The sequence below is a fragment of the Heterobasidion irregulare genome, assembly GCF_000320585.1.
Source record: "Heterobasidion irregulare TC 32-1 unplaced genomic scaffold scaffold_01, whole genome shotgun sequence".
NCBI classification, from domain to species: domain Eukaryota; kingdom Fungi; phylum Basidiomycota; class Agaricomycetes; order Russulales; family Bondarzewiaceae; genus Heterobasidion; species Heterobasidion irregulare.
This window is the reverse complement of record NW_009258197.1, coordinates 3,550,007-3,573,992: the sequence shown is the minus strand read 5'-3', so window position 1 is coordinate 3,573,992 and position 23,986 is coordinate 3,550,007. Positions and strand designations below refer to the sequence as shown.

General features: G+C 58.6%; 9 protein-coding genes across 9 annotated transcripts; 6 read left to right on the top strand and 3 right to left on the bottom strand.

Moving 5' to 3' along the window:
• Window positions 1-179: 179 nt before the first annotated feature.
• Window positions 180-3,275, bottom strand: HETIRDRAFT_448239 (uncharacterized protein; the record flags this gene model as incomplete). The annotated part of the gene is made up of 6 exons (XM_009543387.1): window positions 180-2,292; window positions 2,351-2,392; window positions 2,614-2,721; window positions 2,781-2,837; window positions 3,028-3,096; window positions 3,172-3,275. The coding sequence occupies 6 exons, from the start codon at window positions 3,273-3,275 to the stop codon at window positions 180-182; spliced, it is 2,493 nt and encodes an 830-aa protein (XP_009541682.1).
• A 502-nt stretch (window positions 3,276-3,777) lies between these two features.
• On the top strand, window positions 3,778-5,279 carry HETIRDRAFT_306746 (uncharacterized protein; the record flags this gene model as incomplete). Its single annotated transcript, XM_009543386.1, has 6 exons — window positions 3,778-3,930; window positions 4,105-4,332; window positions 4,394-4,612; window positions 4,706-4,811; window positions 4,900-4,958; window positions 5,055-5,279. Coding segments are annotated over 6 exons (990 nt in total), but the record flags the coding sequence as incomplete, so codon positions are not given.
• Window positions 5,280-5,818: 539 nt separating this feature from the next.
• Window positions 5,819-7,246, top strand: HETIRDRAFT_448237 (uncharacterized protein; the record flags this gene model as incomplete). The annotated part of the gene is made up of 4 exons (XM_009543385.1): window positions 5,819-5,877; window positions 5,977-6,841; window positions 6,896-7,126; window positions 7,196-7,246. 4 exons carry the CDS (start codon window positions 5,819-5,821, stop codon window positions 7,244-7,246), a joined length of 1,206 nt encoding a protein of 401 aa, XP_009541680.1.
• Window positions 7,247-7,517: 271 nt separating this feature from the next.
• On the top strand, window positions 7,518-9,841 carry HETIRDRAFT_470027 (uncharacterized protein). The gene is made up of 12 exons (XM_009543384.1): window positions 7,518-7,678; window positions 7,755-7,781; window positions 7,842-7,881; window positions 7,936-8,003; window positions 8,075-8,414; window positions 8,479-8,609; window positions 8,673-8,936; window positions 8,998-9,072; window positions 9,127-9,223; window positions 9,278-9,292; window positions 9,352-9,508; window positions 9,599-9,841. Exons 1-12 carry the CDS (start codon window positions 7,619-7,621, stop codon window positions 9,705-9,707), a joined length of 1,383 nt encoding a protein of 460 aa, XP_009541679.1. The 5' UTR covers window positions 7,518-7,618; the 3' UTR covers window positions 9,708-9,841.
• An 828-nt stretch (window positions 9,842-10,669) lies between these two features.
• HETIRDRAFT_424467 (uncharacterized protein) lies at window positions 10,670-12,194 on the top strand (the record flags this gene model as incomplete). The annotated part of the gene is made up of 4 exons (XM_009543383.1): window positions 10,670-10,723; window positions 10,789-11,988; window positions 12,012-12,039; window positions 12,127-12,194. The coding sequence occupies 4 exons, from the start codon at window positions 10,670-10,672 to the stop codon at window positions 12,192-12,194; spliced, it is 1,350 nt and encodes a 449-aa protein (XP_009541678.1).
• A 1,133-nt stretch (window positions 12,195-13,327) lies between these two features.
• HETIRDRAFT_470024 (uncharacterized protein) lies at window positions 13,328-19,876 on the top strand. The gene is made up of 8 exons (XM_009543382.1): window positions 13,328-14,050; window positions 14,152-14,253; window positions 14,316-15,086; window positions 15,143-15,389; window positions 15,447-15,747; window positions 15,796-18,478; window positions 18,535-19,041; window positions 19,093-19,876. The coding sequence occupies exons 1-8, from the start codon at window positions 13,334-13,336 to the stop codon at window positions 19,504-19,506; spliced, it is 5,742 nt and encodes a 1,913-aa protein (XP_009541677.1). The 5' UTR covers window positions 13,328-13,333; the 3' UTR covers window positions 19,507-19,876.
• Window positions 19,877-20,363: 487 nt separating this feature from the next.
• On the bottom strand, window positions 20,364-20,639 carry HETIRDRAFT_234329 (uncharacterized protein; the record flags this gene model as incomplete). The annotated part of the gene is made up of 2 exons (XM_009543381.2): window positions 20,364-20,524; window positions 20,594-20,639. The coding sequence occupies 2 exons, from the start codon at window positions 20,637-20,639 to the stop codon at window positions 20,364-20,366; spliced, it is 207 nt and encodes a 68-aa protein (XP_009541676.1).
• Window positions 20,384-21,280, bottom strand: HETIRDRAFT_470021 (uncharacterized protein; the record flags this gene model as incomplete). The annotated part of the gene is made up of 2 exons (XM_009543380.1): window positions 20,384-20,524; window positions 20,586-21,280. One exon carries the CDS (start codon window positions 21,278-21,280, stop codon window positions 20,999-21,001), a length of 282 nt encoding a protein of 93 aa, XP_009541675.1. The 3' UTR covers window positions 20,384-20,524; window positions 20,586-20,998.
• A 62-nt stretch (window positions 21,281-21,342) lies between these two features.
• HETIRDRAFT_448233 (uncharacterized protein) lies at window positions 21,343-22,216 on the top strand (the record flags this gene model as incomplete). Its single annotated transcript, XM_009543379.1, has 2 exons — window positions 21,343-21,887; window positions 21,946-22,216. 2 exons carry the CDS (start codon window positions 21,343-21,345, stop codon window positions 22,214-22,216), a joined length of 816 nt encoding a protein of 271 aa, XP_009541674.1.
• Between the last annotated feature and the right edge of the window lie 1,770 nt (window positions 22,217-23,986).

Sequence of the window (23,986 nt, the reverse complement as noted above, 5' to 3'; positions counted from 1 at the left end):
AGGAGAAGGATACACCACTCCCTTGGTAGTACGCGGGGGTTCAATAACATCCTGAAGCGAGGCACGGGTGAAAGAGACTGGAACAATCTAAGTGAAGGCCACTTGTCAGCGCAGGCTCACGTTCACGACAATTAGACTGACCTAAATCGTAGCATACATGCAGCCCTCCACAACACAACCTACCTCCGCTGCGTCGCGAGCAACAGCGGCGAATCCTCCAGCTCGGGACGCTTCGGGATGCCCCGCCCCATCAACGGGGACTCGGCGGATCGGCGGGGCAGCATAGCGATCGGCCGCGGGTCTGTCCTGTCGACGGGCGTGTCGTCCCAAGCGGGCAGGCCCGCCGTCGGGCTCGACGACGGCTGGAAGCCGCTGCTCGTGTCATCGTACAAAGCGTTCGCGGCGCTCGACGGCGCGTGGAGACGGCGCGGGAAGAGGGGTTTCGACGGCGTCGAGAACGGGCCGGTGGTGGGTATGCGCCCGGCCCACAGCGCGCTGCCGCCTTTTGGCGTCGCGAACGGCGCGCCGAAGCGGATCCCGCGCGAGGGCGTCGACGTCGGGTCAAACGGCGAGTCGTGCGGCTGAAACGGGTCGATCGCGTCCGGGGTCGTGTAAATCTGGACCCGGTGCGTCGATGTGCGCGGCGTGGACGGACCGTGGCGGGAGCTGTCGCCCCACGAGGAGCGCGTAGAGAGCTCGGTGCCGTCGCGGTTGTTCGTGGGCGTGGTAGGCGGGCGCGATGGGGCCCACGAAACGATGGGAGAGTCTGTCAGCGCGCCCTGGTAAAAAAGCGGGTCGTACGCGTGCCTCCGCGCCGCCACCGACGGATCGACGGTCGTCATCAGGATCATGGTCGGGTCGACAGGGCCATAGTCGTCGGCGCGAAGGCGCTCGGCCACACATCGGTGGCAGAACCACGGGTCCTCTTCCTGGCCGAGCTCGGAGATGTCTTTGACGCCGATGCATTCGAGATGGTACCACGTCCTGCACTCGTCGCACTGGACCAGCTCGCGACCATCGTCACGACCGTGGCAGACACAGACCACCTCATCTTCCGGAGTGTGTACGTCCATGCCCAGTTGGCGGCCGCTCGCCAGAGCGCGCACGCACCTCTTCGAGAGAAGCACCGCGCGGGCATCGGCAGGGTCGCATGGATTGAACACGAGCTTCCGCCCGCCTTCGTCCACAACCATCGCCTCCTCCTTTTCCTCCTCGCTCTCGTCTTCGTCACTCCCCGTCTCAAAGAAGCGCGCGATCGTCTTCATCCGCTCCGCGTGCTCTAGCTGTTCCCGCTCCCGCCGCTCGAACGTCCGCAGATACCACGGAAACTCCGAATCCGGCCAATCTGGCGCGAGCGCATCCCGCTCTGTCTCTCGTGCCTCTTCCTTCCACCTCCCCTTCCCACGCATCTTTCCGCTTCCCGCCTGCGCGCCCCTCCGCTTCCTCCGCCCGCCTCGTCTGCGCGTCGGAGAGTGGCCCAAGTCCTCTATCAGCTCCGGCAGCTCCTCTGCAGTCATATCCAGCAGCACGCGACCCTTCCCCTCCACCTCCACAGGATGCAGCGTGCGCTTCCGTGCGCCGTCCTCCCGCTCGAACGCCTCCAGCCGCCTCCGCTTCCGCAGCGCTTTGTCGCTACTATCCCCTTCCGCAGCCTCGGCCTCGGCCGGGATCGCAGAAGAAGACCCCGGGGGGCCTGGCGTGACGAAATTTGCCCACTCGAGCGCGCGGGACGCCGACACACGCTGCGGCGTTCGCGGCGGCTCGACAGACATCGCAGCCGCCGACGGACTGCCTGTGCTCCCGTATCCGCTGTACCCGCCCGCCATCAGCCGCTCTTCGAAGCTCTCCTCGCTCGTCTCGTGGATGCCCCACAGCTCTAGGCGCCGCCCGCGCACCGGCGTCTCGGTGATCCCGAGCCCGGGATCAGCAGAAGAGGCAGCAGCGGCGTCCGCAGGCGGGAGTGTGCGTCTAGCGCGGCGGAGGTACTCTGGACGGCGTGCTTCGGACTCGCGCATCTGGGCGGCAAGCGCGCGCGCATGCTCAGCGCGGATGCGGTCGATCTCACCGCCTGGGGGGCGGTCGGAAAGATCGGTTGCGGTGATTCGAGACGGGAATGGAGGAGTATTCGGGACTTGGATGGTCGAGCTCTCCGTGGGGGCTGGTCGAGGAGTGAATGGAGAAGACAATCGGGAGTGAGAATGGGGTGGCGAGACGGGGTCTCGATTTTGAGAGAACGGTTCTTGGAGAGATATAGATAGATCCGTCTTGATGGCACTGCTGCCGTTGGTGCTGCTGAGAGTGTGGTCATGTAAGCACGGCGTCATCGCTAAAAAGAAACTTGGCTGCTAACCCGAGGGGCAGTTGGGGAGTTTTGGGGGACGATGAACGTATTCTGGGGACAAACGTGCAGTTAGCATGTTGCTTAAACGTAATGCGAGCTCTTGCATATCTCCTTGTAACACCGTGCGAATGAGCAAGACGAGATCAGAGGTACTCACAAGTTTGCGGGCGTAGGATTCATAGACAAGGTGTTTATTCGCTTTCGCGAGGACATAGGGCTATGAGTGGTTTGATTCGGGGTAGATCTTCGATAGGAGATAATCATTGACATACCTTGAGTCGGGCGTGATCATCTGGCCTGATTGTGAAGCGGACGACGGGTCAAAATGTGGCCGCGAGAACTGGCCAGCGGACGAGGACGAAAGTGCGGAGGGCAGCATCCTGGGCAGTCTGGAAGATGAGACCGGGCGAGACGGTCGAGATTGAAATAATAGACGTACGGCTGGTGTGTCGGGGAGTGCTGATTGCCGTTCATGTATGGGGCGAGGTTGTTCGGGCTGAGGAGACGAGAATGAATCAGCATTGGGATGCGACGGGATCCCCGAGTTGTTCACTAATGGGAACGGGCTTCGGTCGGCTTCATCCGGGCTCACATACAACCCGTCTTCTAATTCTCGCATTGTAGAAAGTAGACAGAGTGCTCCCTGACCGATATGACGATGGGCTCGAGAAAAGACGCAGACTCACCTTAAAGGGGTGGGTAAATGGGCCACTCTGTTTAGACCGAACACCTGCCGCGAGCCATCGAGATGTGCTCTGTACAACCCGTCCATCCGCGCACGACAGAATCGATGAGCTTGGCAGATGTATGCCCAAAGAGATCCAACTCACTCGGGCGTCGACACGGTCTCAAGACCGCTGGGCTGACTGCTATTCTGCAGCGACTCGGAGAGGGCGTTTGAGGGGTCAGAGCGAGTGTCTGTATCGATATGCATAGCTGGTGTTTTGCAGAACGAGAATGGGGAGGATAAGGGGTTGGATTGAGATTGGGACGTCATGGGCGCAGACATGAGCGGGGGTGTCGCGGATGAACGTGCTCAGTGATAAGCTTGCGCGTCGGAGTCGGTGCAGGTAGTGTTTTGGGGTGAGCAAGCAGCCGGGGAGGAGGAAAGAGCAGCGGTGGCAAGCGAGGAGGAGGAGGAGGAGGAGGAGGAGGAGGAGGAGGAGGAGGAGAAGGAGGACAGAGAGGGTGTTTATATCGAAGTCAAGGTGAACGAGATCTCACTAATACAAGCCCTGGTTTCAGCCCAGTCCGTGGACCTTCGGGATAGCCGTGGGAGGCGGACCAATTAACAGCGGACCTCCTCGTTTTTGATCGCCGTCAGCTCCTGTTGACCTCCCTGGCCATGCAGCAACATGACGAGATCCGCGCCCTCGAGTTCTACAGCGGCATAGGCACGTCCGCGAGCTCGCTTCTCGACTATTCCAAAGTCCACGGCACTGACATTTTTTCTACGTTGCGTTCTAGGCGGGCTCCATCTTGCGCTGGAACGGAGCACCATTCGGGGAAAGGTCGTGCGCGCCTTTGACTGGGACCAGACTGCCTGCCAAGTCTACAGCGCGAACCGCGGTGCGGATGTCGTCCAAAAGGTGCAGTATATGATATATTTTCTATTCAGTTGAATCGGCTATTTTGGACCTTTTATTTGGGACCATCATGGACCAACAATGAGCTGTCTAATTTGCATTTGTCACCGCCGCTTCTGATGATCCTGATCTCTACATCCGAATATCCTGACACATCGTCTCTCTGCTTCTGAACAGGTCGATATCTCGACACTGGGGGCGGCCGAGCTGGCGCGGTACGCAGCTGATCTATGGTTGCTGTCGCCGTCCTGCCAGCCGTATACGGTACTGAACCCCCTCGCGAAGGGCGCGGCGGACCCCCGCGCGCGGTCTTTCTTGCACCTCGTAGAGAATGTGCTACCGCCGCTCGTCGCGTCCGGTGCCCACCCGCACTACCTGCTCATCGAGAACGTCGCAGGATTCGAGGTGCTGCCGACATCCATAGGCTTTGTTTCTGATTTGCTGAGATGCGCCGTCCTCACCTCAGACGTCGAGCACGAGGCAAGTGCTACTACAAACGCTCAAGGGCCTCGGATACGCCACGCTCGAGCTGCTCTTGACGCCATTGCAGCTCGGCATCCCGAACTCGCGCCTCCGGTATTACCTGCTCGCCAAAATGGCACCACTGACATTCAAGTTCCCTGCGGACGGCGAGCCTGAGCGCGATCGCGTATGGCGGCATATTCCCGGGCGCGGTGCAGACTGGGTGGATCCCCGAAACGGCGCGCCCGAAGGCGTGGAGAACCCCGTCGATGACGTGGGGAGCTATTTGGACATCGACGATGCAGAGGAGCTCGAGGACCAACGGCACCAGCACGCGATACCAGACAAGGTGCTGGAGAAGTGGGGCCGGTTGTTCGACATCGTGGTGCCGTCAGCACGCAGAACGTGCTGTTTCACGCGAGGTGCGTGGGTTATATGTGAACAGTGTATTCATCGAATTTTGGATTGACTCTACACGTCATACGCTCTCAATGTACATGCGTGTGTTAGGCTATACCCAGCTCGTTGAGCGGGCGGGATCGGTTTTGCAGGAGAACGAAGCCCTTGATGTAAGAACAAATTTTCATAAGCCTCGAACGCTGATGAATCTGGGCCCGCTTATTATGTAGACCACGGCGACGTTTGACTCGTTCTTGCGCGCCCAGGCGGCGGAAATTCCAGGAGCGGTTACGCTTCTGCATCCGCTGCGGCTCCGTTATTTCTCGCCCAAGGAGCTGTTGCGGCTGTTTTACTTCGAGAGCTGCAAGGATGGCGGGGAAGGGGTATTTCAGTGGCCAGAGAGGGTGTCGAGGAAGAGCCAGTACCGGCTGATAGGGAACAGTGTGAATGTGCGGGTTGTGCGGGAGCTAATAGACTTTCTGTTTGAGTGACTTTGGCTGGATATACGAGGGTCCTCCAATTGCCTGCTTTAGCTAGGCTGGTAGTCCGGGCCTTAACGGAACCCTTAATGTGCTACATAGTATATGGGGCTACATTCTCGTCTTTTCTTCAGCCGCCACTGGCCTTATGCCGCGTGGGATATAGATGCATTGGTTTATAAATAAAAAAAAGACTCGGGGGCGTGTGGAAGCAACGTGGACAAGCTCGGCGCGGAACGGGAAAAGCCGGGAACGTTGCATAAGTGCCGTCGGCGCGCAAATTGCTGGCTGACCACCGACCACCACCATCTCTCCCCACTCACCCACTCGCCCACGATTGCGCTCTACCTCGCCCTACCCCCTCAACTGGTCTTCTGTGCGAGCAGAGGATTCATGCTTCGACCCCCAATCACTGTCCCAGCAGTCCAGCGTTTCTTGCATCCCAACATATTTCCCTCAGCAGTCAGCCACCTTTCGTCTTTCTTGCCCTGGGATGCGTCCCGCTGACGTGCTCCTTTGCGCTTGCCACACAGCGTTGAAACCCGCCCAGCATGGCCTCCGGAGTCGTTAATATTCGTCGCGACGTCGATGACAAGTTCTACCGCTACCGGTGCGTAATCCCACGCTGCTGCCGCACGCCCACGGCGCTGCACAGCATGCATACCTGCATGCGTAGCTGACCTATTCCGCTCCCCTTCGCTTCATGTAGCATGCCACTTCTTCTCACGAAGATCGAAGGCAAAGGCAACGGCATCAAAACCGTGATCCCCAACATGTCCGACGTAGCGCGCGCACTTTCCCGCCCGCCCACCTACCCGACCAAATTCTTCGGCTCTGAGCTCGGTGCGCAGACGACCGTCGACGAGAAGAACGACCGTTACATCGTCAATGGCGCGCACGATGCCGCCCGCCTCCGCGAGCTCCTCGATGCGTTCATCGACAAGTTCGTGCTGTGCGGCGCGTGCAAGAACCCGGAGACGGACCTCATCCTGACCAAGGCCGAGATGATCGTGCGCGACTGCAAGGCATGTGGCGAGCGCAGCAGTGTCGACATGCGCCATCGCCTCACGACGTACATTATCAAGAATCCGCCGAAAAAGAAAGGCAAAGGGAAGAAGAATGGCGAGCACGCGGAGGCACCTGCAGTGCCCGGCGAGGCAAACGGCGCGGGTGACGGCGAGAATATGGAAGGTGAAGAGGAGGACGAGCTCACGAAGCGCATCAAGGCGGAGGCAGCCGAGTTGAACAGTGAGGCAGCGGTCCTAGCGAAGGAAGATTGGTCGGCGGACACTTCGCCCGACGCTGTCAAGGCGCGCGTGGTCGCGCTGCAGGGAGCCATGGCAACCATGTCGGTCGGCGGTGACGACGACAGCGACGAAGACGCAGACAGCCCATACGCGCAGCTGGGGCGATGGGCGGAGGTCAACCACGACGTCAGTGCAGTCGATGTGTACAAGAAGGTTCAGGAGCTTGGGATCGAGAAGAAGCACAAGGCAGTGCAGGTGCTCGCACAGGCGCTGTTCACAGAGAACGTGGTCGCGGAGATCACCAAGTACAACCCTGTATTCGTGAAGGTTCGTGCGTTTACTTTGTTTCTTAAACCTTGATGCTGACAGTGTTGTTCGCAGATGGTTACGTCGGAGAAGCACCAGAAGTCGCTGCTGGGAGGGATCGAGCGGCTTGTGGGGATGATGCACCCCGAGCTGATCCCTGCGATCCCCAAGATCTTGATGGCATTCTACCAGGCGGATATCTTGGACGAGGAGGTAGTGCAGCAGTGGGGCACGCACGTCAGCAAGAAGTACGTGGACAAGGAAACGAGCAAGAAGGTGCGCAAGGCGAGCGAGCCGTTCTTGAAGGTTAGTGTTCATCATATCCCTTGTCGATCGGGATTATGGCTGGTTGGCTGACGGTCGTTGGTTTTGCAGTGGTTGGACGAAGCTGAGGACGATGAGGAGGACGACGAAGACGAGGAGTAGAACCCCTGTCGTTTCATTTGTATACTATCGAAATTGTTTGTATATATATCTGGGCAATGCCAGGTGGTGATTGTAGCCCCCCTCTCTGCAGCTGGAAGATGTCCGCTCGTGGGTCATGCAGATTTCATAAGACGGAAGTCATGTCGATGTTGTGGGCGTCAGGTGGTGCTGAGGTGGGTGGGCTGACCCCGCAATTGCGGGGTAAATGGATTGTACGTGAGTGCCGGATAGCCGGTTCGGAGCGGTTCGGTCGCTGTGCGCGGCTTATAATCAACGCTTGACTATGCCTCATGCCGCCCGAATTCTTAGCTCTCCGTCGCATCCCACAGAACATACCCTAACTCGTTGCAGGAGACTGATCCCTTCCTAGACATGCCTCGCCCTCAGGAGAGAGTGTTTATCATCGGCGCGGGATGCACGGCGTTTATCAAGGTGCGTTGGACCCCAACGTTTTTTCCACTGCGATGTCATGGGCTGAGAATGGGTTTCTTTCTTTCTTTTGCTGTAGCCAAGGGGATTACGTTCGACGAATGATGTGAGTGACGTCTAGGAGTGCTTTCCAAGAGGTCCCTAGTCTGATGGCATTTATCTATAGATGGGTCTGGAGGCTGCAACCAAGGCGCTCCTCGACGCTGGTATGAGCCTTGCATAGGAGCTGGACGAAGGAAGGCTGATGGTTGGCATGTCAGGTATCACTTATGACCACATCGAACACGCGTTTGCGGGCTACTGCTACGGCGACTCCACCAGCGGCCAAGTGAGCGCCGTTCCCATGCGCAGCAGTAACTTCGCTCACAGAGTAACTGAATGCACCGTCTCCGTGTCCAGGCGGCGCTGTACAACCTCGGGCTGACCGGCATCCCCGTCACCAACGTGAACAACAACTGCTCGACGGGGAGCACCGCGCTGCTGCACGCCGCGAACCTCATCCGCGGCGGCCTCGCGCGCTGCACGCTCGCGCTCGGCTTTGAGCGCATGGCGCCCGGGAGCCTCGGCTCGCACTGGCCGGACCGCGAGAACCCGATGCAGGCGCTGAACGCGGCGGACGCGCGCGCGGAGGCGAGGCTGGGCAAGAATCACGGGCCTGGGGCGCCGCGGATGTTTTCGAACGGGGCGCAGGAGTATTTTGAGCTGTATGGGGGCGATATCACGCATCTGGCGAAGATTGGTGAGTGGGAGGGCTCTGGAGTGATGATGGGGAGGGCGCTGATCGAGTCGTGGGCGGCGCGCAGCGTCGAAGAATCATAAGCATTCCGTGAACAATCCGTACTCCCAATTTCGCGACGGGTGGTCGGAGGAGCAAGTACTCAATGCGCAGAAGATCACGAACCAGTTGACGAAGTATATGTGTAGCCCGACATCGGTAGGTCTATCCGGGATACAATATTTTGGTCGTTGTCACGATGCTCACTGCGGAGCTGGACAGGACGGCGCGGCGTGCTGCATCGTCGCCTCGGAGGACTTCGTGCATGAGCACGGGCTCGAGAACCAGGCGATCGAGATCGTCGCCCAGGCGCTGACGACGGACGGCCCGGACGCGTTCGACGGGAAGAGCGCGATGGACGTCGTCGGGTACGGTATGTCGAAGCGGTGTGCGGATGCGGTGTTCAAGCAGGCTGGGTTTGGGGAGGGCGAGGGCCGGGATCTGGTCGGTGTCGTCGAGTTGCACGATTGCTTTGCTGCGAACGAGGTGCGTTTCTGGATTGGGTGCTCTGCCTTTGTTGGGTGGGGAACTTACGGGGAGTGCGCAGCTCATCACGTACCCTGCGCTTGGCCTGTGCTCGCTCGAGGACGCGTACAAGTTTGTTGAACGCGCTGATAACACCGTGAGTTGTGAATTGTATCATGAAGCGATTTGGCTGGGCTCACTCGAGCGGCAGTATGGCGGCAAGTACGTTGTCAATCCCAGCGGCGGGCTCGAAGCGAAGGGCCATCCTCTGGGCGCGACCGGCGTCGGAATGCATTTCTATATCGCGAGTGAGCACGCTTTTCTTGACCACCGACGTTCGAGTGACTGACCTTCCCCTGCAGTGCAGCTGCGTAACTGTAAGTGTCCACACCTGGATCTTTATATTAATCCTCTGACGTTGCTGGTATGCGCGCAGGGGCAGGCCCGATGCAGGCTCCGGGGCTGTTCGATATCCCAGATAAGCGCGGGAAGTATGGGTTGGTGCACAACGTTGGCCTCGGCGGGGCTGTGGTCGTCAGCCTTCTCCGCCGACCAGAATTCTATAAGGAGGGAGGGAAGGACGGTAGGGATCGGTGCGTACCTCTACGTCACCTGCGCGCGCTGGGGCGCCGTTTCTTCTGGCGATCTAAACTTTGTGCTGACGGGGGGCTGTGTTATGATAGGTTGGGCTACAATCACGCACATGTTTGCAAGCCTATCACGCGGAGCGATTTTGACAAGGCGAAGGCGAAGAGCACCTCGGAGCAAGTGTTGCAGTTCGCAAAGCTGTAAGCACTGAGATGTAGGATCGGTTTTGGACCTTCCAAGTGTATGATCGGCTACCGAATGTCATCAATATGTGTAAGATTGGAAGATGATCGATTGGTTTCGCATGATCGAAATGTGGATGGCACGCTTCTTACAGCACGATCAGGACACGCGTCCGAGAAGGCGTCAGGACTGATTATCGCTACGCGAGATGGGACGCTTTGGCGACTTAAAAGTGGGACCTCAAAGCTTCCACGCCATGTTTCGTCCGCATTCGACAGGTTCCGTCCAGCCGTCTCCATCCATTTGCTCGACATGTGGTCGAATTACTCACGGCGAGATCTAGATCAGAGGCGGCGTACCTCAGCTGAGCGCACTGAATTACCGGAATTCACCGGGATTGCGTCCGATTCAACTGGGACCTCGAATCATTGTTTGCCATCGGCTGTATTTGTCTCCTTTTTGTCTCCATCTCATTCATAAATATGTGTCTATCTTGTTGACGACTGACCTGATCTTTCCAACAGAAACATGATCCGACCGTGCGGTAACCGTATCATGTCGGTGTCCTTGTTGTAGTAGCTATGGGCACATGTCATCTTTCGTGAATTTACCTGTTATCCGCTACACCCCTACCTGGCTGCTGACGCTCGGCGCCCTTGTTCTCAGTTGCCTTTTTTGATGTCACTTGCGCGAGCGTGCGCAGCCCCCCTCTCGATAAAATCACATCTCCCCCGCTTCTGACAGCGATCCATGGCAGCTCGGCTCTTCTCCGCCGTGTCCAAGAGCTAGATGCTCCCCTTAACCCTGTATCGCCCCCCGAACGCGTTGTGCCCCCCGGCAAGGCGTCGCCGTCACGTGGAAAGGCTGCCTCCGCGCACTCGCCGCCACTATAAATTCGGAGCCGTGCGTGGACCCGTATTCTTCCTGCTGACCATCACCACACACTTACCCCCCAGCTCTAAGTAAACAAGTCACTTGGAACGATGACAACTTTATACTATTCCGGATATGAAGCGACCTCAAATTACGCGTCGCAGGTATGCCTGACCGTGCTCCATTTATGTTGCCTAACATGTGGCTTAACTGCAATGTGTGGCATCAGTGGTCAGACGACCCTATGGACGTATACTATGGCGAAGACACCTCGTCATGGGCATATGCGTCTCAACGCATTGCTATTGAACAGGACGCGGTTATGTGGCATGCCACCTCCTTCGCTGACACACGAAGCCCGCCACCCGCATACGGTGTCCTGGTCGACGAGGACGAGGATCGCGAGTACGGATACGAGTACCGCCAACCTCAATTCGAGAACGCCTTGGAGGCGCTCCCGCCGCGCGCGCCGTCGCCGCCACCCCACGATGTCACACGCGAACCAGAGGACACGCGCGTGGTGCACGTCCTCATCCCTGCCTTTCGTGGCATGCGCGTCTCGGACGCGGATTCCGACGCCACCTGCACCCCAAAAACGAAGCGGCGCGACGTCGCGCGTACCAAGGCCCAGGACGCGATGCGGCTCAAAATCGCGAAGCAGCGCGGGGCACACGCGCACCCCCGCCCTCGCCCGAGCTCGCCACCCACCCCATCCCACCCCACCCCCCGCCCAGCCCGGCGCACCAAGGACGCCTGGGCGCGCCCCAGCACTCCGGCTACCCCCTCCCCCACCTACACATACAGCCGTCCTACCTCCTCCCTTCACACACCCTCGCCAGCTTCCTCCATATCCAGCGATCTGCAGACGCCACCCGCGGCTGCGCGCGAGAGAGTGCCCACGATCGTGGTGCCCGGGGGGAGGTCTGTGGCGTGGGCCGCGACGCAACTGGGCCACATGAGCCTGATCCCCGTGGAGCAGGATGGAGAGAGTGAAGATGAGGAGCCGGGAGCGGTGGCGTGGACTTCCACGCGCAAGTGGAAGGGTGAATGCAGGATGGTGTCGCCGCCCGACGCCGGGTCGGACCGCACGGACTCGGAGGATGAGGGCGACCGCAAGCCGGTGATCCTGCGCGTCAGCAAAGAGCAGAGGAGAAAGGCGATGGAAGAGGCACGCGCGGAAAGGGAGGAGAAGGAGGCGAGACGGAAGGCGCGCGCAGAGAGGCGGGCGGCGATGATGGCGGCGCGGAAGGCGGAGAGCGCGCGCGAACAATTGGAGAGCGCGCTCAATGCGATTGAGGGGTTGGATAGACCGCCGCATCGCAAGCATAGGAGGGCGGAGCGGGAGGGGTTGATGGTGATGCCGTATCGGCGGGGGGAGACCGTGACACGGCTTGAGAACATGAAGAAGCGGATCGCGTTGGAGTTGCAGGTGCGATAGACGTGGGATCGCAGGTGAGGACGAGTTTTGATAGGTGGGCGAGTGAGTGTGCGTACTCGACTGTTTGTCTTATTTTATTTTTTTCATTTTTTGTGTTTCATTTATTCCATCTCTCTCACTCTCACATAGCTGTTTCCGTAGCTCATCACCAGGCATATCTCGCATACCACGCGGGATGGGTTGGGTTGTTCTCTTGATATTAGGGTGACGTTGTTCACCCGCTGTATTGGTTACTTTCTCTCTCCCGGTCGTTTCCTCTGGCCCTCGTGTTTCTCATTTTCCCCCATCTTCTTTATCGCGCTATCTTGCTGTCTCGCTGTCTCGCTTTGTTACTCTATCAGTCATTGCTTTCATAGTCACTTATCGTTTAAGTAACCTACGGTACATGGTACATTTACTGGCATCGCAGCACGTACAGCATCGGGGGGGATCCGAAGTGCTTGGGCCCCCAATCAAATATTTTCCGTATTCGTCATTCTGGTGAATGGTCCAAAGCGCAGCGTTCGATGGTCGTCCACAGTATACCTACGAAAGTAACACAGCTGAGCGCTGATGAACGTTGAACAGCGCCCCCAATAGGTCTCGCCGGGGAAGTAAGATGAATCGCACGCGTTGTACACGTGAGCCAATGACACGATCACGTGCGGGCGAACCACTCTGCCGACAGGTGCCGACTAGAATACGATCGACGAGGGACGCGTCGAGTGCGATGCGACTTTCTCCAGGAGCAGTATTCGTACGTTATCACCGAGGGGGGCAGATGCATGACTGTCTCGGCCCCCGTATTAGCAGACATCATGTCTCGGATCATGGCATGCAAATCACAGCCAGAGCGGAAGGCATCCTTGATGAGGGGGGTTTGAGAGGCATGTGAGGACGTAGGACGGGTTTCGTCTCGTTTCTTACGGAGGACTCCATATGATTATTGGAGGAGTCGCCGCAGGAGCGGCCGTAGATAATTGTTGCGGTCACAAAAGAGATGTAGGACGGATGAAAGGGCGGGCACTGGGCAGCCACCAAGGGAGGGGCCACGTGGCGAGGACGCTAGCCAAAGTTTGGATCGCAGACGCTCTTGACCCGCTCAGCCTGCGCCCATCTCTTCCTCCCTCCTTCTCCTCGCTGTCCCCGACGTGGTCAGTGCAATACGGCTTACACTGTTGCTGCCGCTGCTCCACGTCCTCTCGCACCTCTCGTCATCTCTTTCACAAGCCCTGCTCCACGGATTGCTCTTGACTACCGCTGGCATACCCTGCTTTTCTCTGATCTTTCTCTTCGCCTGCTCGCCCTCGGCATTTTCAGATACTAATTGAGCTTTGCTGCTCTCATACCACACGCAATGACTACCCAGCACCGACACCAGCTCTCCCGGCTGCAGATACCTGGCCCCTCCTTCCACTCCCAGCAGCCCATGCAGCCCGTCTACTCTCCGGGACTCCCCACCGCGATACAGCACAGCTTTCACCCGCCCGTATTCAACCCACAGTCTGCCCTCCAGACCCCCATGCAGGCCGCGTTCTTCCAGGCGCCCCCCGGTGCCCCCGGTCGCCCGACGCACAGACAGCACCCGAGTCTGGCGCTTGCGGCCATGGGTGTTCACCCCCCTCCGGGTATTCCCATGACCCCCCTCGGTCAGGGCCAGTTCCCGCCTGGCATCATGCTGGGGGCGGGCCAGCCCTACGGCCAGCCATTCGTACCCAGGCGACGCCAACCGAGCGTGAGTATCGGTGGGCCCCCAAAGGCGCAGCTTGGCGGTCCGGGCAAAAATCATCGCCCTGTATCCCCTACCGCCGCCTCTGCCCCCGCAGCGGCAGCGGCTCCTGCAGCTGCGCCCCAAAAGAAGAAGGGCACGGTGTCGTTTCCGAAAGAGACGATATCGGGGAAGGACGGCGAGCCTGCGACTCGCGCGCCGTGGGCGCGTACACCGATTCCCACCCATCTCATCCCTGTGCATCCTGAAGTGGAAATGGTCGAGCTCACAACCGCCGAGGTGTACCCTCCCGATTATTGGAGATACGAAATACCTGCTACCGTCGATGTATTTCTCCCTGGAAAGGTGCAGCCGCTTCGGTCAATCTCATATGACGTGCTTCACTCACATCTTAATTCCTTAACGTCAAATGCGTTCTACAGGCCGCTTGGGATGATCTGAAGCAGCGTGTCATTGAAGAGAAGTTGGAGAAGTTGGGTGTGGAAAAGGGAGCTGGCAACTTCAGCAGCATACCTAACATACACGCTCCCCACGCCCGTGCTGCCTCGGTGTGTACAGTGCATGCTCTGCACGTGTCATTCACAGGCTAATGTGCTATTGCTTTTGTCAGATCTCTTCGCCTGCCGACCCCGCATTGCTATTGTTCAAACTGAATAAGCTCCAGGCGGCGCAGAGCGCATCTGCGACACAATCCGCCTCGACGTCACCCCAGCCGCCCTTCAGTACCTCACCGAACTCACAGTTACCGCCTCGCTTCCAAGGCAGACACGGGCAGAGTCTCTCGCTCGCGCAGCCTCCCTCGTTCCAGTCGGCGCCGTACAGTGCAGTCGCGTCGTTCAATCCGTTCGGCCCGAATGCCATCCTCGGCTCTGATGCCATCTTTCCACCCACGGCGAATATGGATAGCTCTGCCAAGTCTGATCCTGGCGCGCCGACCGAGCAGTCGCTTGCGCCCCCGGTACTCCCCTTGCGCGCGGACAGCCGCCCTGATTTTGTGCGCGGATTTGGAATCGACATTCCGGAAGAAGAAGAGCCGCTGGAGGACGAAGGTGCGGCAGATATTTCTCGTGCTGCGGACGAAACGCTAGACATGAGCTTGGACGAGGGACGTGTGGAGGTGGAACACGTGGACGAGGATGGAGAGGATCAGGGAAGTGTCACCACTGCCCCGCTCAGCCGCCTGCACTCGCGGCATGTGTCGCGTCTGTCGGCTGCCCTATCGCTTTTATCTGTGGGCGGTCTGGCCGATGCACCTCTAAATGGAGGGCACACGGATGATCGCAACTTAGGGCCGGACGTTGATGATCTTGATAGGGAAGCAGTGGGCGAATGGACAGGCTCTGAGGACCTACGCACCGGCGCAGAGACGACCGAGGACGAGGTACGTAATAGCCCTTCACGCGACAAACATGTGTTCGAGCGGCCTTTGTTCTGCAGGAGAGCATCGGGGAGTGGTCCAATCCATCTGATGAAGAGCGCGCGCGGCAGGCGCGTGTTCAGAGGCGGGTCTTGCGCAAATCTCAGCACGAGATACAGACGCCACGCCGCTTGCCCAATTTCCCTCATCCCCCGCACACCACTCCATACGACCTACTTAACAACAGCAACAGCAACACAATCCGTGAAGACGACATGCTTTCCAATCCGAGTGAAGAAGAAGGTCACCATCGCGCACCGCGTGCGGGTGTACATGGGCAGGGGAATCTGGACGAGGACATCGCCTACGCCAGACCATTGACAGGCTCCAGTGGTAATGCTTCTCGACCTCTTCCAGCTGTGCCTCCCTCACGGCCCATCTCAGCTCAGTTCTCGCTCCATGACCCCGCGCTCGCGCATTCCCGCCGCACGTCTGAGCAGTTCGCGTACCTTGCCTTGCATGCTCAACAGCAGCAGCAATCCGCGCCACCTGTCCCACCCATTCCCATCCAGGCGCCAATCCCGAAGCGTGAGGCTCTCAACCCTCTCGCGAAGCCATTCGTGTTTGGCTCTGCGCGTGGCAGCTCTGGATCTTGGTCTGTTGGCACCTTTGGCCCGGCGTCGGCGTCGGCGTCAGCCTCACCTGCGCACCAGCTGTCAATGTCCAACGGGAGCACGCCCGGCCACGAGCGTGCGCCGTCGCTCGGGAAGCCGCTCAACGCCACGGCAGCTGAGTTCAAGCCAGGTCAATTCACGTTCCGGGTGCCGACGAATATTCCGCCGATCCTGTCTCAGCCGGCGCTCTTGCAACCATCGTTGTCGCCTGCTATGCACACGGTCCCAGGGTCGCGCCCGCTGCCGTCACCGCCTGTAATAGTTACTTCTGTCCGGGCGACACAAGGGCGGGAGAAGCGGCAGCGCCGTGCGTCCGACACGTCGATGGAGCGCTCAGATGACGAGGAAGAGGACGAGGAAGAGAATAGCAGAGACATCGACAACATGACCTCCTTCAAGTTCCCCGCAGATTCGCCCCAGAGCACGCGACGGTCGGTGCCGGCGTCGCCTGTACAGAGGCACGTCGCGATAGACGCATTCGCGCGGCCGTATGGGCTGCCTGCTCGTGCCGCGCACGAGACCGCGCCGCAGAATGTGCACCCGCCGATGAGTCATAACCAGAGCCCCGACGAATTCGTAGAGAGCCCGGAAGGCGACGACGGTCAGAGTGCTATTGGCGATCAGGACTACGCGAACAACGGCATGGTGCGCGAGAAGGAGCTCCCAATTCCACCTTCAATGAAAGCACGGCGCGCGCCCATCCCTCTGGACTTCAAGCACCCCGTGTCGACGAACACGGTGCCTGCGGGATTATTCAAGGCGCTCGCGAACGCGGACGATGAGCGCACGCGCCGCTCGGTACGCTCGCGGCTCAGCTCGCGCGAGATATTCGAGCACGTGTCGCGGCCGTCGCTCGACGACCTCAACATGCCCGCGATATCGCGCAAGGCGTCCGGGACGCGGCTCGTCACCGATCCCGGGCGGTGGGACACGCCGCACCAGCGCAAGGACGTATTCGTGCCCCCGCTGAAGCCACGCCGGCGGTCGTCGTTGCCGCAACTCCGCAGCAGCTCGTCGATCTCTGGCGACTCGCTGCCTGCGGTGAGCATCTCGCGACGGTTGGAGATGCAGCAGTTCGAAGACAGGCTGGAGGCGCTATTGGACGAGAAGATTGAGAGCATACGATTGGAGATGCAGGAGCAGCGCTTGACATCGGACGGGACGTTGAACCCGTCGACGGAGGCGATGATCAACGAGGTGGTGTCGCTCTTCCGGGCACAATTGCAGGAGTCGGCCGCAAGGGGGTTGGACGACAGTCAGATGGATGCGCGGGGAGAGCTCGACTTCCAGCTTGTGAAGGACATTGTCGAACAGGGCCACGCGGATGCGCGCACGATGATGCACCAGGACTTGTCGGAGATCATGCGTCGGTTCGACTCGCAGACCCGCGAGAGTCAGGCATCGACGTCGTTCAACGTTCAGGGCGCCATCGAGGAGTTCCACAACAGGACCGTCAAGACCGTCATTAACAGCATCTCGCAGCTGGCTGCGCGCCTGGAAAGCATGGAGCGCGCGCGGACGCCGCACGGTGTTCCTGCGTTCGATCGCGAGGGTCTGGTCCGCGAGCTGCTCTCGGCGCTCTTGCCGCACATTTCCGTTCTGCGCGCCGAGCCGATTGATTATGAAACGCTCACGAATCAGCTCACGCAGGCCGTCAAGCCGCACATTTCGCAGCTCATCGACCTTGCATCGGACAAGCGGGAAACGGCGGGCCTCATAGTTGACAGGCTCATTCCCATCTTGCCGACGATATACCCACCGACGAATATCCCGGATACCAATGCTATAATTTCGCAGATCACGAATGAGGTGCGCAAGATTGTTGCGCCTGTCGACGCGCACGAGATCAAGGAGCAGGTGTCGGATCTCGTCGTCGAGCGGCTCGATTCGCGCCTCGCCGTGCGTGACCGGGTACTGGACAGTCTTCCAGGCAAGGTCGCAGATAACGTGGGGCAGCTGCTGGAGCCTGTGCGGGATGTGGCGGCGCAGATGGGTGCGTTGTCGCAGGGCCTCGCGTCGCAGACACGTGACTTGTCGTCTATACACCATGACGTGCTCGGCCTACTTTCTGACTTACCAGCCCGTTTGAGCGCCGCGACGGATGCGTTGGGTGTGGCACAAGCTGAAATGCGCTCGAGTGTCCCCGCTTCGGTGCAAAATCCTGCTGCCTACCTCAACATCTCCCAAATTGAATCTACGGTCAGCACACTTGCCAGCAGCCAACAGACACTCGAGGACAAGAATCAAGAATTGCTGGCACTCAACAAGGACATGCTCGCTCAGTTGAAGGCATTGCCAGAGACTTTGGCTGCCACCACGAAGGCGGTGTACGACACGCGCGCAGAGCTCCTTACGCGCGTGGCCTTGAAGCAAGACTTCGAGGAGGTACGCAGGTTGATGTCATCAAATTCGGATTCGCAGGTGCAGCTCGCAAAGGCGCGCGCCGCGCACGGTTCGATACGGGCAGAAAAGGACGTGCTCGCGGAACGTGTGGTGGCATCTGAGGCAGAGCGCGATCGACTGCGGGTGCAGGTGGACGAACTCCAGGCGAGCATCATCACGCGTGCCACGGAGGCGACAGCCGCGGAGGTGAAGAACGCCGAGCTGGAGGAGGCGCTCTCGCAGGCCTTGGGGCGGCTGAAGACGGCTGACGTTGCGACGCAGACGCAACACGAGCGGATCCTCGAGCTGGAAAGGGCGAACCGCGATGCTGCTGCGGAGGCACTGGGATTCAGAAACCAGGTTCGTGTATGCTCTATATGCTCATCTCTTTCTCACTCACTCATGTTTCCTCACAGCTCCAAACACTGGAGATGCGGGCAGGCTTCGCTGAACATGAGAAGGAAGCTGCTGTGCACGCTTTGGAGTCCCTTCAGAGAGAACACGACATCGTGCTCTCGCAGGAAGTTCACTGGGACGATCTTCGTCGTATGGCTGAGCAAGTTGAGACGCTCTCGCATCTCGTCAGCCACAACAACGAGCCAGAACTCAAGGACCTCCGGCGCATCCGCGATCGCAGCAAAGTATTGGAGGGCGAGTACGCTGCGCTGCAGAGGCGTTTCAAGGACCAGGAAAATAAGGCTACCAGCAGTGACCGCGCCGCCTCTGCTGCACGCCACAGCCTCACTCAGGCACAGCAGCGCTCGGCCGAGTGGGAGAAGCGCGCCAAGGAATACGAATCTGAGCTGGCAGAGACGCGCTCTATGTTCGATCAAGTCGAGGACAAGCATATGCAGCTGGATGCGGAACACTCTTTGGTGAAGCTGCAGCTTGAAGAAAAGGAGGCCGACGAGCGGCTGGCTCAGGTCAGTTTTTATCGACATCTGAATTTCGCACGGTGCTCATGTCCTTCATAGGACCGCGAGCACAAGCTTCGTGATCAAGTAGCGATGCTCGAATCGAAGATGGCTCGTCTCCAGGCTGAGGTAGACAAAGCCAAGAAAGCCGTCGCCGCACACTCACCTCCACGCCCGGACTCGCGAGCAAGCACCGTGTACCCTAGTCGTGCACCGACACCGACGGCGAACGGTCGCCCCGTCTCACGCGCTCTCAGTAGTATGAGCAAGCGCACAAACACTCCGCCACAAACATCGGTGTGGGATTCCATGCATGCACCGTCGGCGCGGCGGTACCCGAATCTCGGTCCCGGAACGCCAAAGGCTCGCCCGATGCATACAGGGCAGTCGTATTATCGCCCACAGATGGGTTCGCCGACACCCAGCGTCGTATCAGTGACGCCCACACAACGTGAAGACGGCTGGTGGTCATAGAAATTGAAGTACTGACTATTCGACTCGTTAATTTTTTCCTCCCATCTCTGACCAGGTATTTGAACGGATCTCCCTGGATGCTCTCGACTTATGCTACGTAATCTTCCATCCTCTTATTTTTGTCTATATCAAGGCTCGCTGCTCTTCCACCTTTCTTTTTGCTTACCCTTCTCGTCTCGACTCCAATCGCATTGTCCGTGCTGCATATACATCCCAACCCACACTTTTCCACTTGATGCATATACATCAGGGTTGATTTCTATACCCCCATTTGTTGCAACATCCATGATATTACTGTACACTTGGGAGGATTGAAATGCTCTGCCTATTTTGTTTTTCGAAGCCCAATACCAAACCATTTACTGATCACCATCGCTCTCTGATACCATACAAATTACGGTTGACTGAATTCCTCGAATCATGATATTGCCTCGCATCGAACTTGACTCCAAATATCGTGCTAACAAAGACAGGTAACATGTAAAGAAGAGTGTGTGAGGCCGCTTGCAAGTGAAAGAACAATGAGAACACAGTGCAATGGGTCGTAGGACATGAATATCGACCACCTAAGACAAAAGGCTCACAAGAAGATTTGCGATGATTAGTGTTTGCAAACCAAATCTGCATAAGGAGGTGAGCGTATGGGTGGGATCCCTTTTTATGTCCTTCTGGATTTCCTCAATCCCTTCCGCTTCACGTTTTCTGAATGTTGAGAAAGTCACGCCGTGTTCATACTATCGTGTGTGTAGACGACGGTAAAGCTGCCTGTCTTGTGGGGATCGCCAATGGGATATAAACTGCTCTGAAAAATTCTGAAGGAATAGTGAACTTGCTTCCTTGTTCTGATGGTGCCGCACTCAGCCTTGAACGATCAGGTGGGATAACACGGGTCTTCGGTGAACACTACAAGCATATACATTGACGAAGGCATATAGATTTGCGGAAGAGGATACTGGGACCACAAAAAGGGGCATGGTAGTGGGCACGATGGACGAGGATCTAGAGTAGACGGCATGGGCTTGGAGCAAGAGACGGATTCAACACACTCTGGTGAGGTCAATGGAAGAGGGGCCACGTACACACATACAGGTTGCCAACATTGGTATGACAGCCATCTTGTCATCTGCGCGCATGCTCTACCTGCTCCCACATCGTGCACCAGTTCGCACCGTAATCAACGATGCATCGGGCCATGCACAATACACTTGCTATTTTAAAATACCACCGAATGGTAGTTGTTAGAAAGATAACCCGCAGATGCACTGTAAGTATGGGACACAACAATATGAGGAAATTGCCCGTGATCACTTCCCGAGATCCCAATCATTATGGTCGACGACGGAAAGTTCCTTGTGCTACCAGGTTCTGCTGTAGGCCTGGAATACCCTCGATCGGCTCGGTCCGTACACTCGCAGCTCACAAAACCAAGAGGTCAGTGCAACGAAAAAGCCACCGGCCCAGAGATCACATCAAGGATGCTTTCTTCGAACCTTCATCCAAGAGTGATCTCAGGTATTAAAAGGCTGTATTGGTTCATATATCTGGTCATCGAGCCACCGTTCCAAGCGCTCTCCAATACTGCTCGATCTGCCAAGACGCTCCGACGTCGCATATGCCAAGTGGGAATAGCAGTAGTGGATGGACCAAAACAAGCCTGATCGAGGCCAAAGTCATTCCCTACATGATCCAGGTTCGACAGGCCAACACGGCCCAACAGCCAGTTAGCCTCTCGAGGCTGCGGCTCCGGTGGAATGACCGCAGCCCTATACGGCATTTGCACTAGTGAACTGTTAGCTAGCATTACACCGAGGAACGTACGTCTCTGTAGATTGTCGCATGAACCCTGCGACGAGGCCGAGCGCCGAACCAAAGGACTCTTCTCACAAGCAGTCTGTCAGATACACAGCAGAAACCGGGCCCGCACGCGCCCCGAAAAGAGAGCGTGCTTACTGGCTAGCGAACGTACACGTTCGACACGCGACCATCGGCGTCGGTCCCACGACCTCTCCCATGCTGGTTGGAGGAACAGAAGCCGGACACAGTCAGAAGCCAAGAACACTGCGCAGGCACCCGCCGCCCGATGCGCTCCTCAGCGCGCGTCGTTCGAAACCTTACCTCTCCACACACCCCTTCGCTCATTCATCGCACGAAGGGCATCTCGAAAAGATGCCACGGCGACGCGACCCTCGCAACACACCCTGGCGGTCCCGTGGACGGTCCCTGTCCATTCCCACATCGAGTTCTTCCCGAGACGCGGAAGCGCTGAGGCAGTTTCTCTGCTCCGACCGGCCTCAGACAGAAACCATGGCGCGAGACAGAACAGAAAGGACAGAGCAAAAATGGGCCGCGTGTCCACACATACACACGCGCTTATGCCCCCGGTACGCAAGAATCAGCATCTGACAACCCCCTGCCTATACCCACATCGGTGCTGATCAGTAAATTACCTGTCCACAATACAAACACACCCTGCCCAGAGCCCGACGACCGGCCCCGAAGAAACTCAATCATCGAAACGCACTGCGCAACACCCACGCGTCGGTCGCTCGCAGAGGCCGCCAGCGGGACGCGAATCAGCAGCATGATAGCCGCCGTCTGGCGTCTGCTGGCATCAGATGCGCCTGCTCCGATGTGCTTTACGGAGCCGCGCGCGCCCCATGGGGCAACGGTGCCCAGTGCGGGCATCTGCGATCTCGCGCTTTTCTTTTAAGCTTTTCGGCGGGAGCGAAGCTCGGATCGGGAAATGCCACGCCACCGAGTGCGCCACCGGAGAGCGAGCGGGTGGGTGCCTCGGAGATGGGAGCCACTCACTGCTTGTGGTCTGATGCATGCTTTTTGATCGTTTGATGCAATGTGCTGGCGGATGGGGTGGGCGTCGGAGAGATGTGGATGTGGCTGATGGAGATCCGTCTGGGGATAGACCTGATCCGTGATCCGTGTGCGTCTGATAAGCTGAGGAAACGGAGCCAGTGAGCCCACTGGAGCGCACAGGCGCATTATTGATCGGAACCAGCGCGCGGCCTCGACGCAAATCTGTCCTCTTGCTTGTCAGCTCCGCGCGCGCGCGCAGATGAACGGATCCTCACCCACAGAGATGCGCGACGCGCTCGCGATCATCAACGTCTGCGGCCCAGGATCCATTTGGCCATATTCACAGAGCGCGATGCAAGCGTGCGAGACGGCTCCTACAAACAGCGCGGAGCAGAGTCGCCCAGCCCCGCATAGACGAGCCCCAACTCCACGGGCTTGGACGCGCCGGAGCGGGCATGGACAAAGATCCGAGGCCGCACGCCGTGCAACAGCGCATGTATCCCACCGCTTTGCGCTGCACCGTCGGACGGCTGTGTGCGCCGCAACATAGCACACGACCGGCAGAGATCTGGAGATGGGCCCGACGCGTCGAGCTCAGCCCTCGAGCGGCCGCAACGTGTCGTCGTCAGCGGGCGAAGAAGCGCTTGAATTTCGTCTTGAGAATCCGGAGAGGACCAGGATCACGATGTGGGATCACTGGGATGACGAATTCGGAAGGGCGTGGCAATCGTGCGTGCAGTTGCGCCCTGAAAGCTGTACAGGTCCAGCACCCGATTGTGGTGGCCAATACCGTCTGAAGTACGAGATGATACTCTGGCCTTCGACCCTGTGCAAGAGCAAGTATGGCGAGATCACCGACCACACTTGTGCGCCACCACATCTGTAGCTCCTTGAAGCGAGCACACCAGTCAGCAGATGGCTATTTTATATCGAACAGGGCATGAGAGTTTACCCAGTACGTACAGCACGCGCCCAGCACATATACTTACGCTAGCCCACATCGCTGCCCATTCGCAGATACTGCAAGGACACTCGACGCCCAGAGGCGATTCGCGAAGCCTGCCTAGACGCGCCGTGTACAGCGTGCCGTGGGAGGACGCCCAAAGAGGTAACCCCACGTTGCAGGCCCATGTGCGCAATGCGATCTTCGCGCGAGGAGTCGTCGAGCAACCCTCGGTCGCCAGCTCACGTTTGGGCGTGCCGAGGCACCCAGATCAACGATGTTGCTACAGCGGAAGGGGGGCCTTGGGGGAATGTGCTGCGAGCCGCCCGTGTAGATGGGAGGCGGAATGTGCCGCGAAGCGCCCGACCAACCGACTTGAACCACGCGCAGGGCCGCGTTGCGTGCGAGATCCGCCTGGGATGGACAGGTACGGGGAAGTAGGATGGAGGTGGCCCTAGCAGGTTCGCGGCATCAGCGCCTCCGCGTCTGCGTGCAGTGGGCGGATATGCGTGTTCCGCGGATGTCGGCCGTGAGTCAATGGACGCGTCGGTGGGTGGCGCATAGGACGCGACGACGGCAGCATGTGGGTCTGACAAGCGGGCGAAGCAGCGTCGACGGTTCCCGTGAGAGGCGAACTCTAACCAGGGGCGCGCCCAAATGCGACTGCCCGCAACGCGCTAGCGTGTGCGGAAATGGCAAGTCGGATGCGGCCTGTGGGTCGAGCAG

What these genes read in the sequence shown, in the direction of transcription:
- HETIRDRAFT_470027 (XM_009543384.1), top strand. Translation starts at nt 7,619, where the DNA reads ATGCCTCGCCCTCAGGAGAGAGTGTTTATCATCGGCGCGGGATGCACG. An exon ending in GCGACTCCACCAGCGGCCAA is followed by an intron (nt 8,004 to 8,074) that starts GTGAGCGCCGTT and finishes CTCCGTGTCCAG; the next exon opens with GCGGCGCTGTACAACCTCGG. An exon ending in TTGAACGCGCTGATAACACC is followed by an intron (nt 9,073 to 9,126) that starts GTGAGTTGTGAA and finishes CTCGAGCGGCAG; the next exon opens with TATGGCGGCAAGTACGTTGT.
- HETIRDRAFT_470024 (XM_009543382.1), top strand. Translation starts at nt 13,334, where the DNA reads ATGACTACCCAGCACCGACACCAGCTCTCCCGGCTGCAGATACCTGGC. An exon ending in CAGAGACGACCGAGGACGAG is followed by an intron (nt 15,087 to 15,142) that starts GTACGTAATAGC and finishes TTTGTTCTGCAG; the next exon opens with GAGAGCATCGGGGAGTGGTC. An exon ending in CCATCGCGCACCGCGTGCGG is followed by an intron (nt 15,390 to 15,446) that starts GTGTACATGGGC and finishes GACCATTGACAG; the next exon opens with GCTCCAGTGGTAATGCTTCT.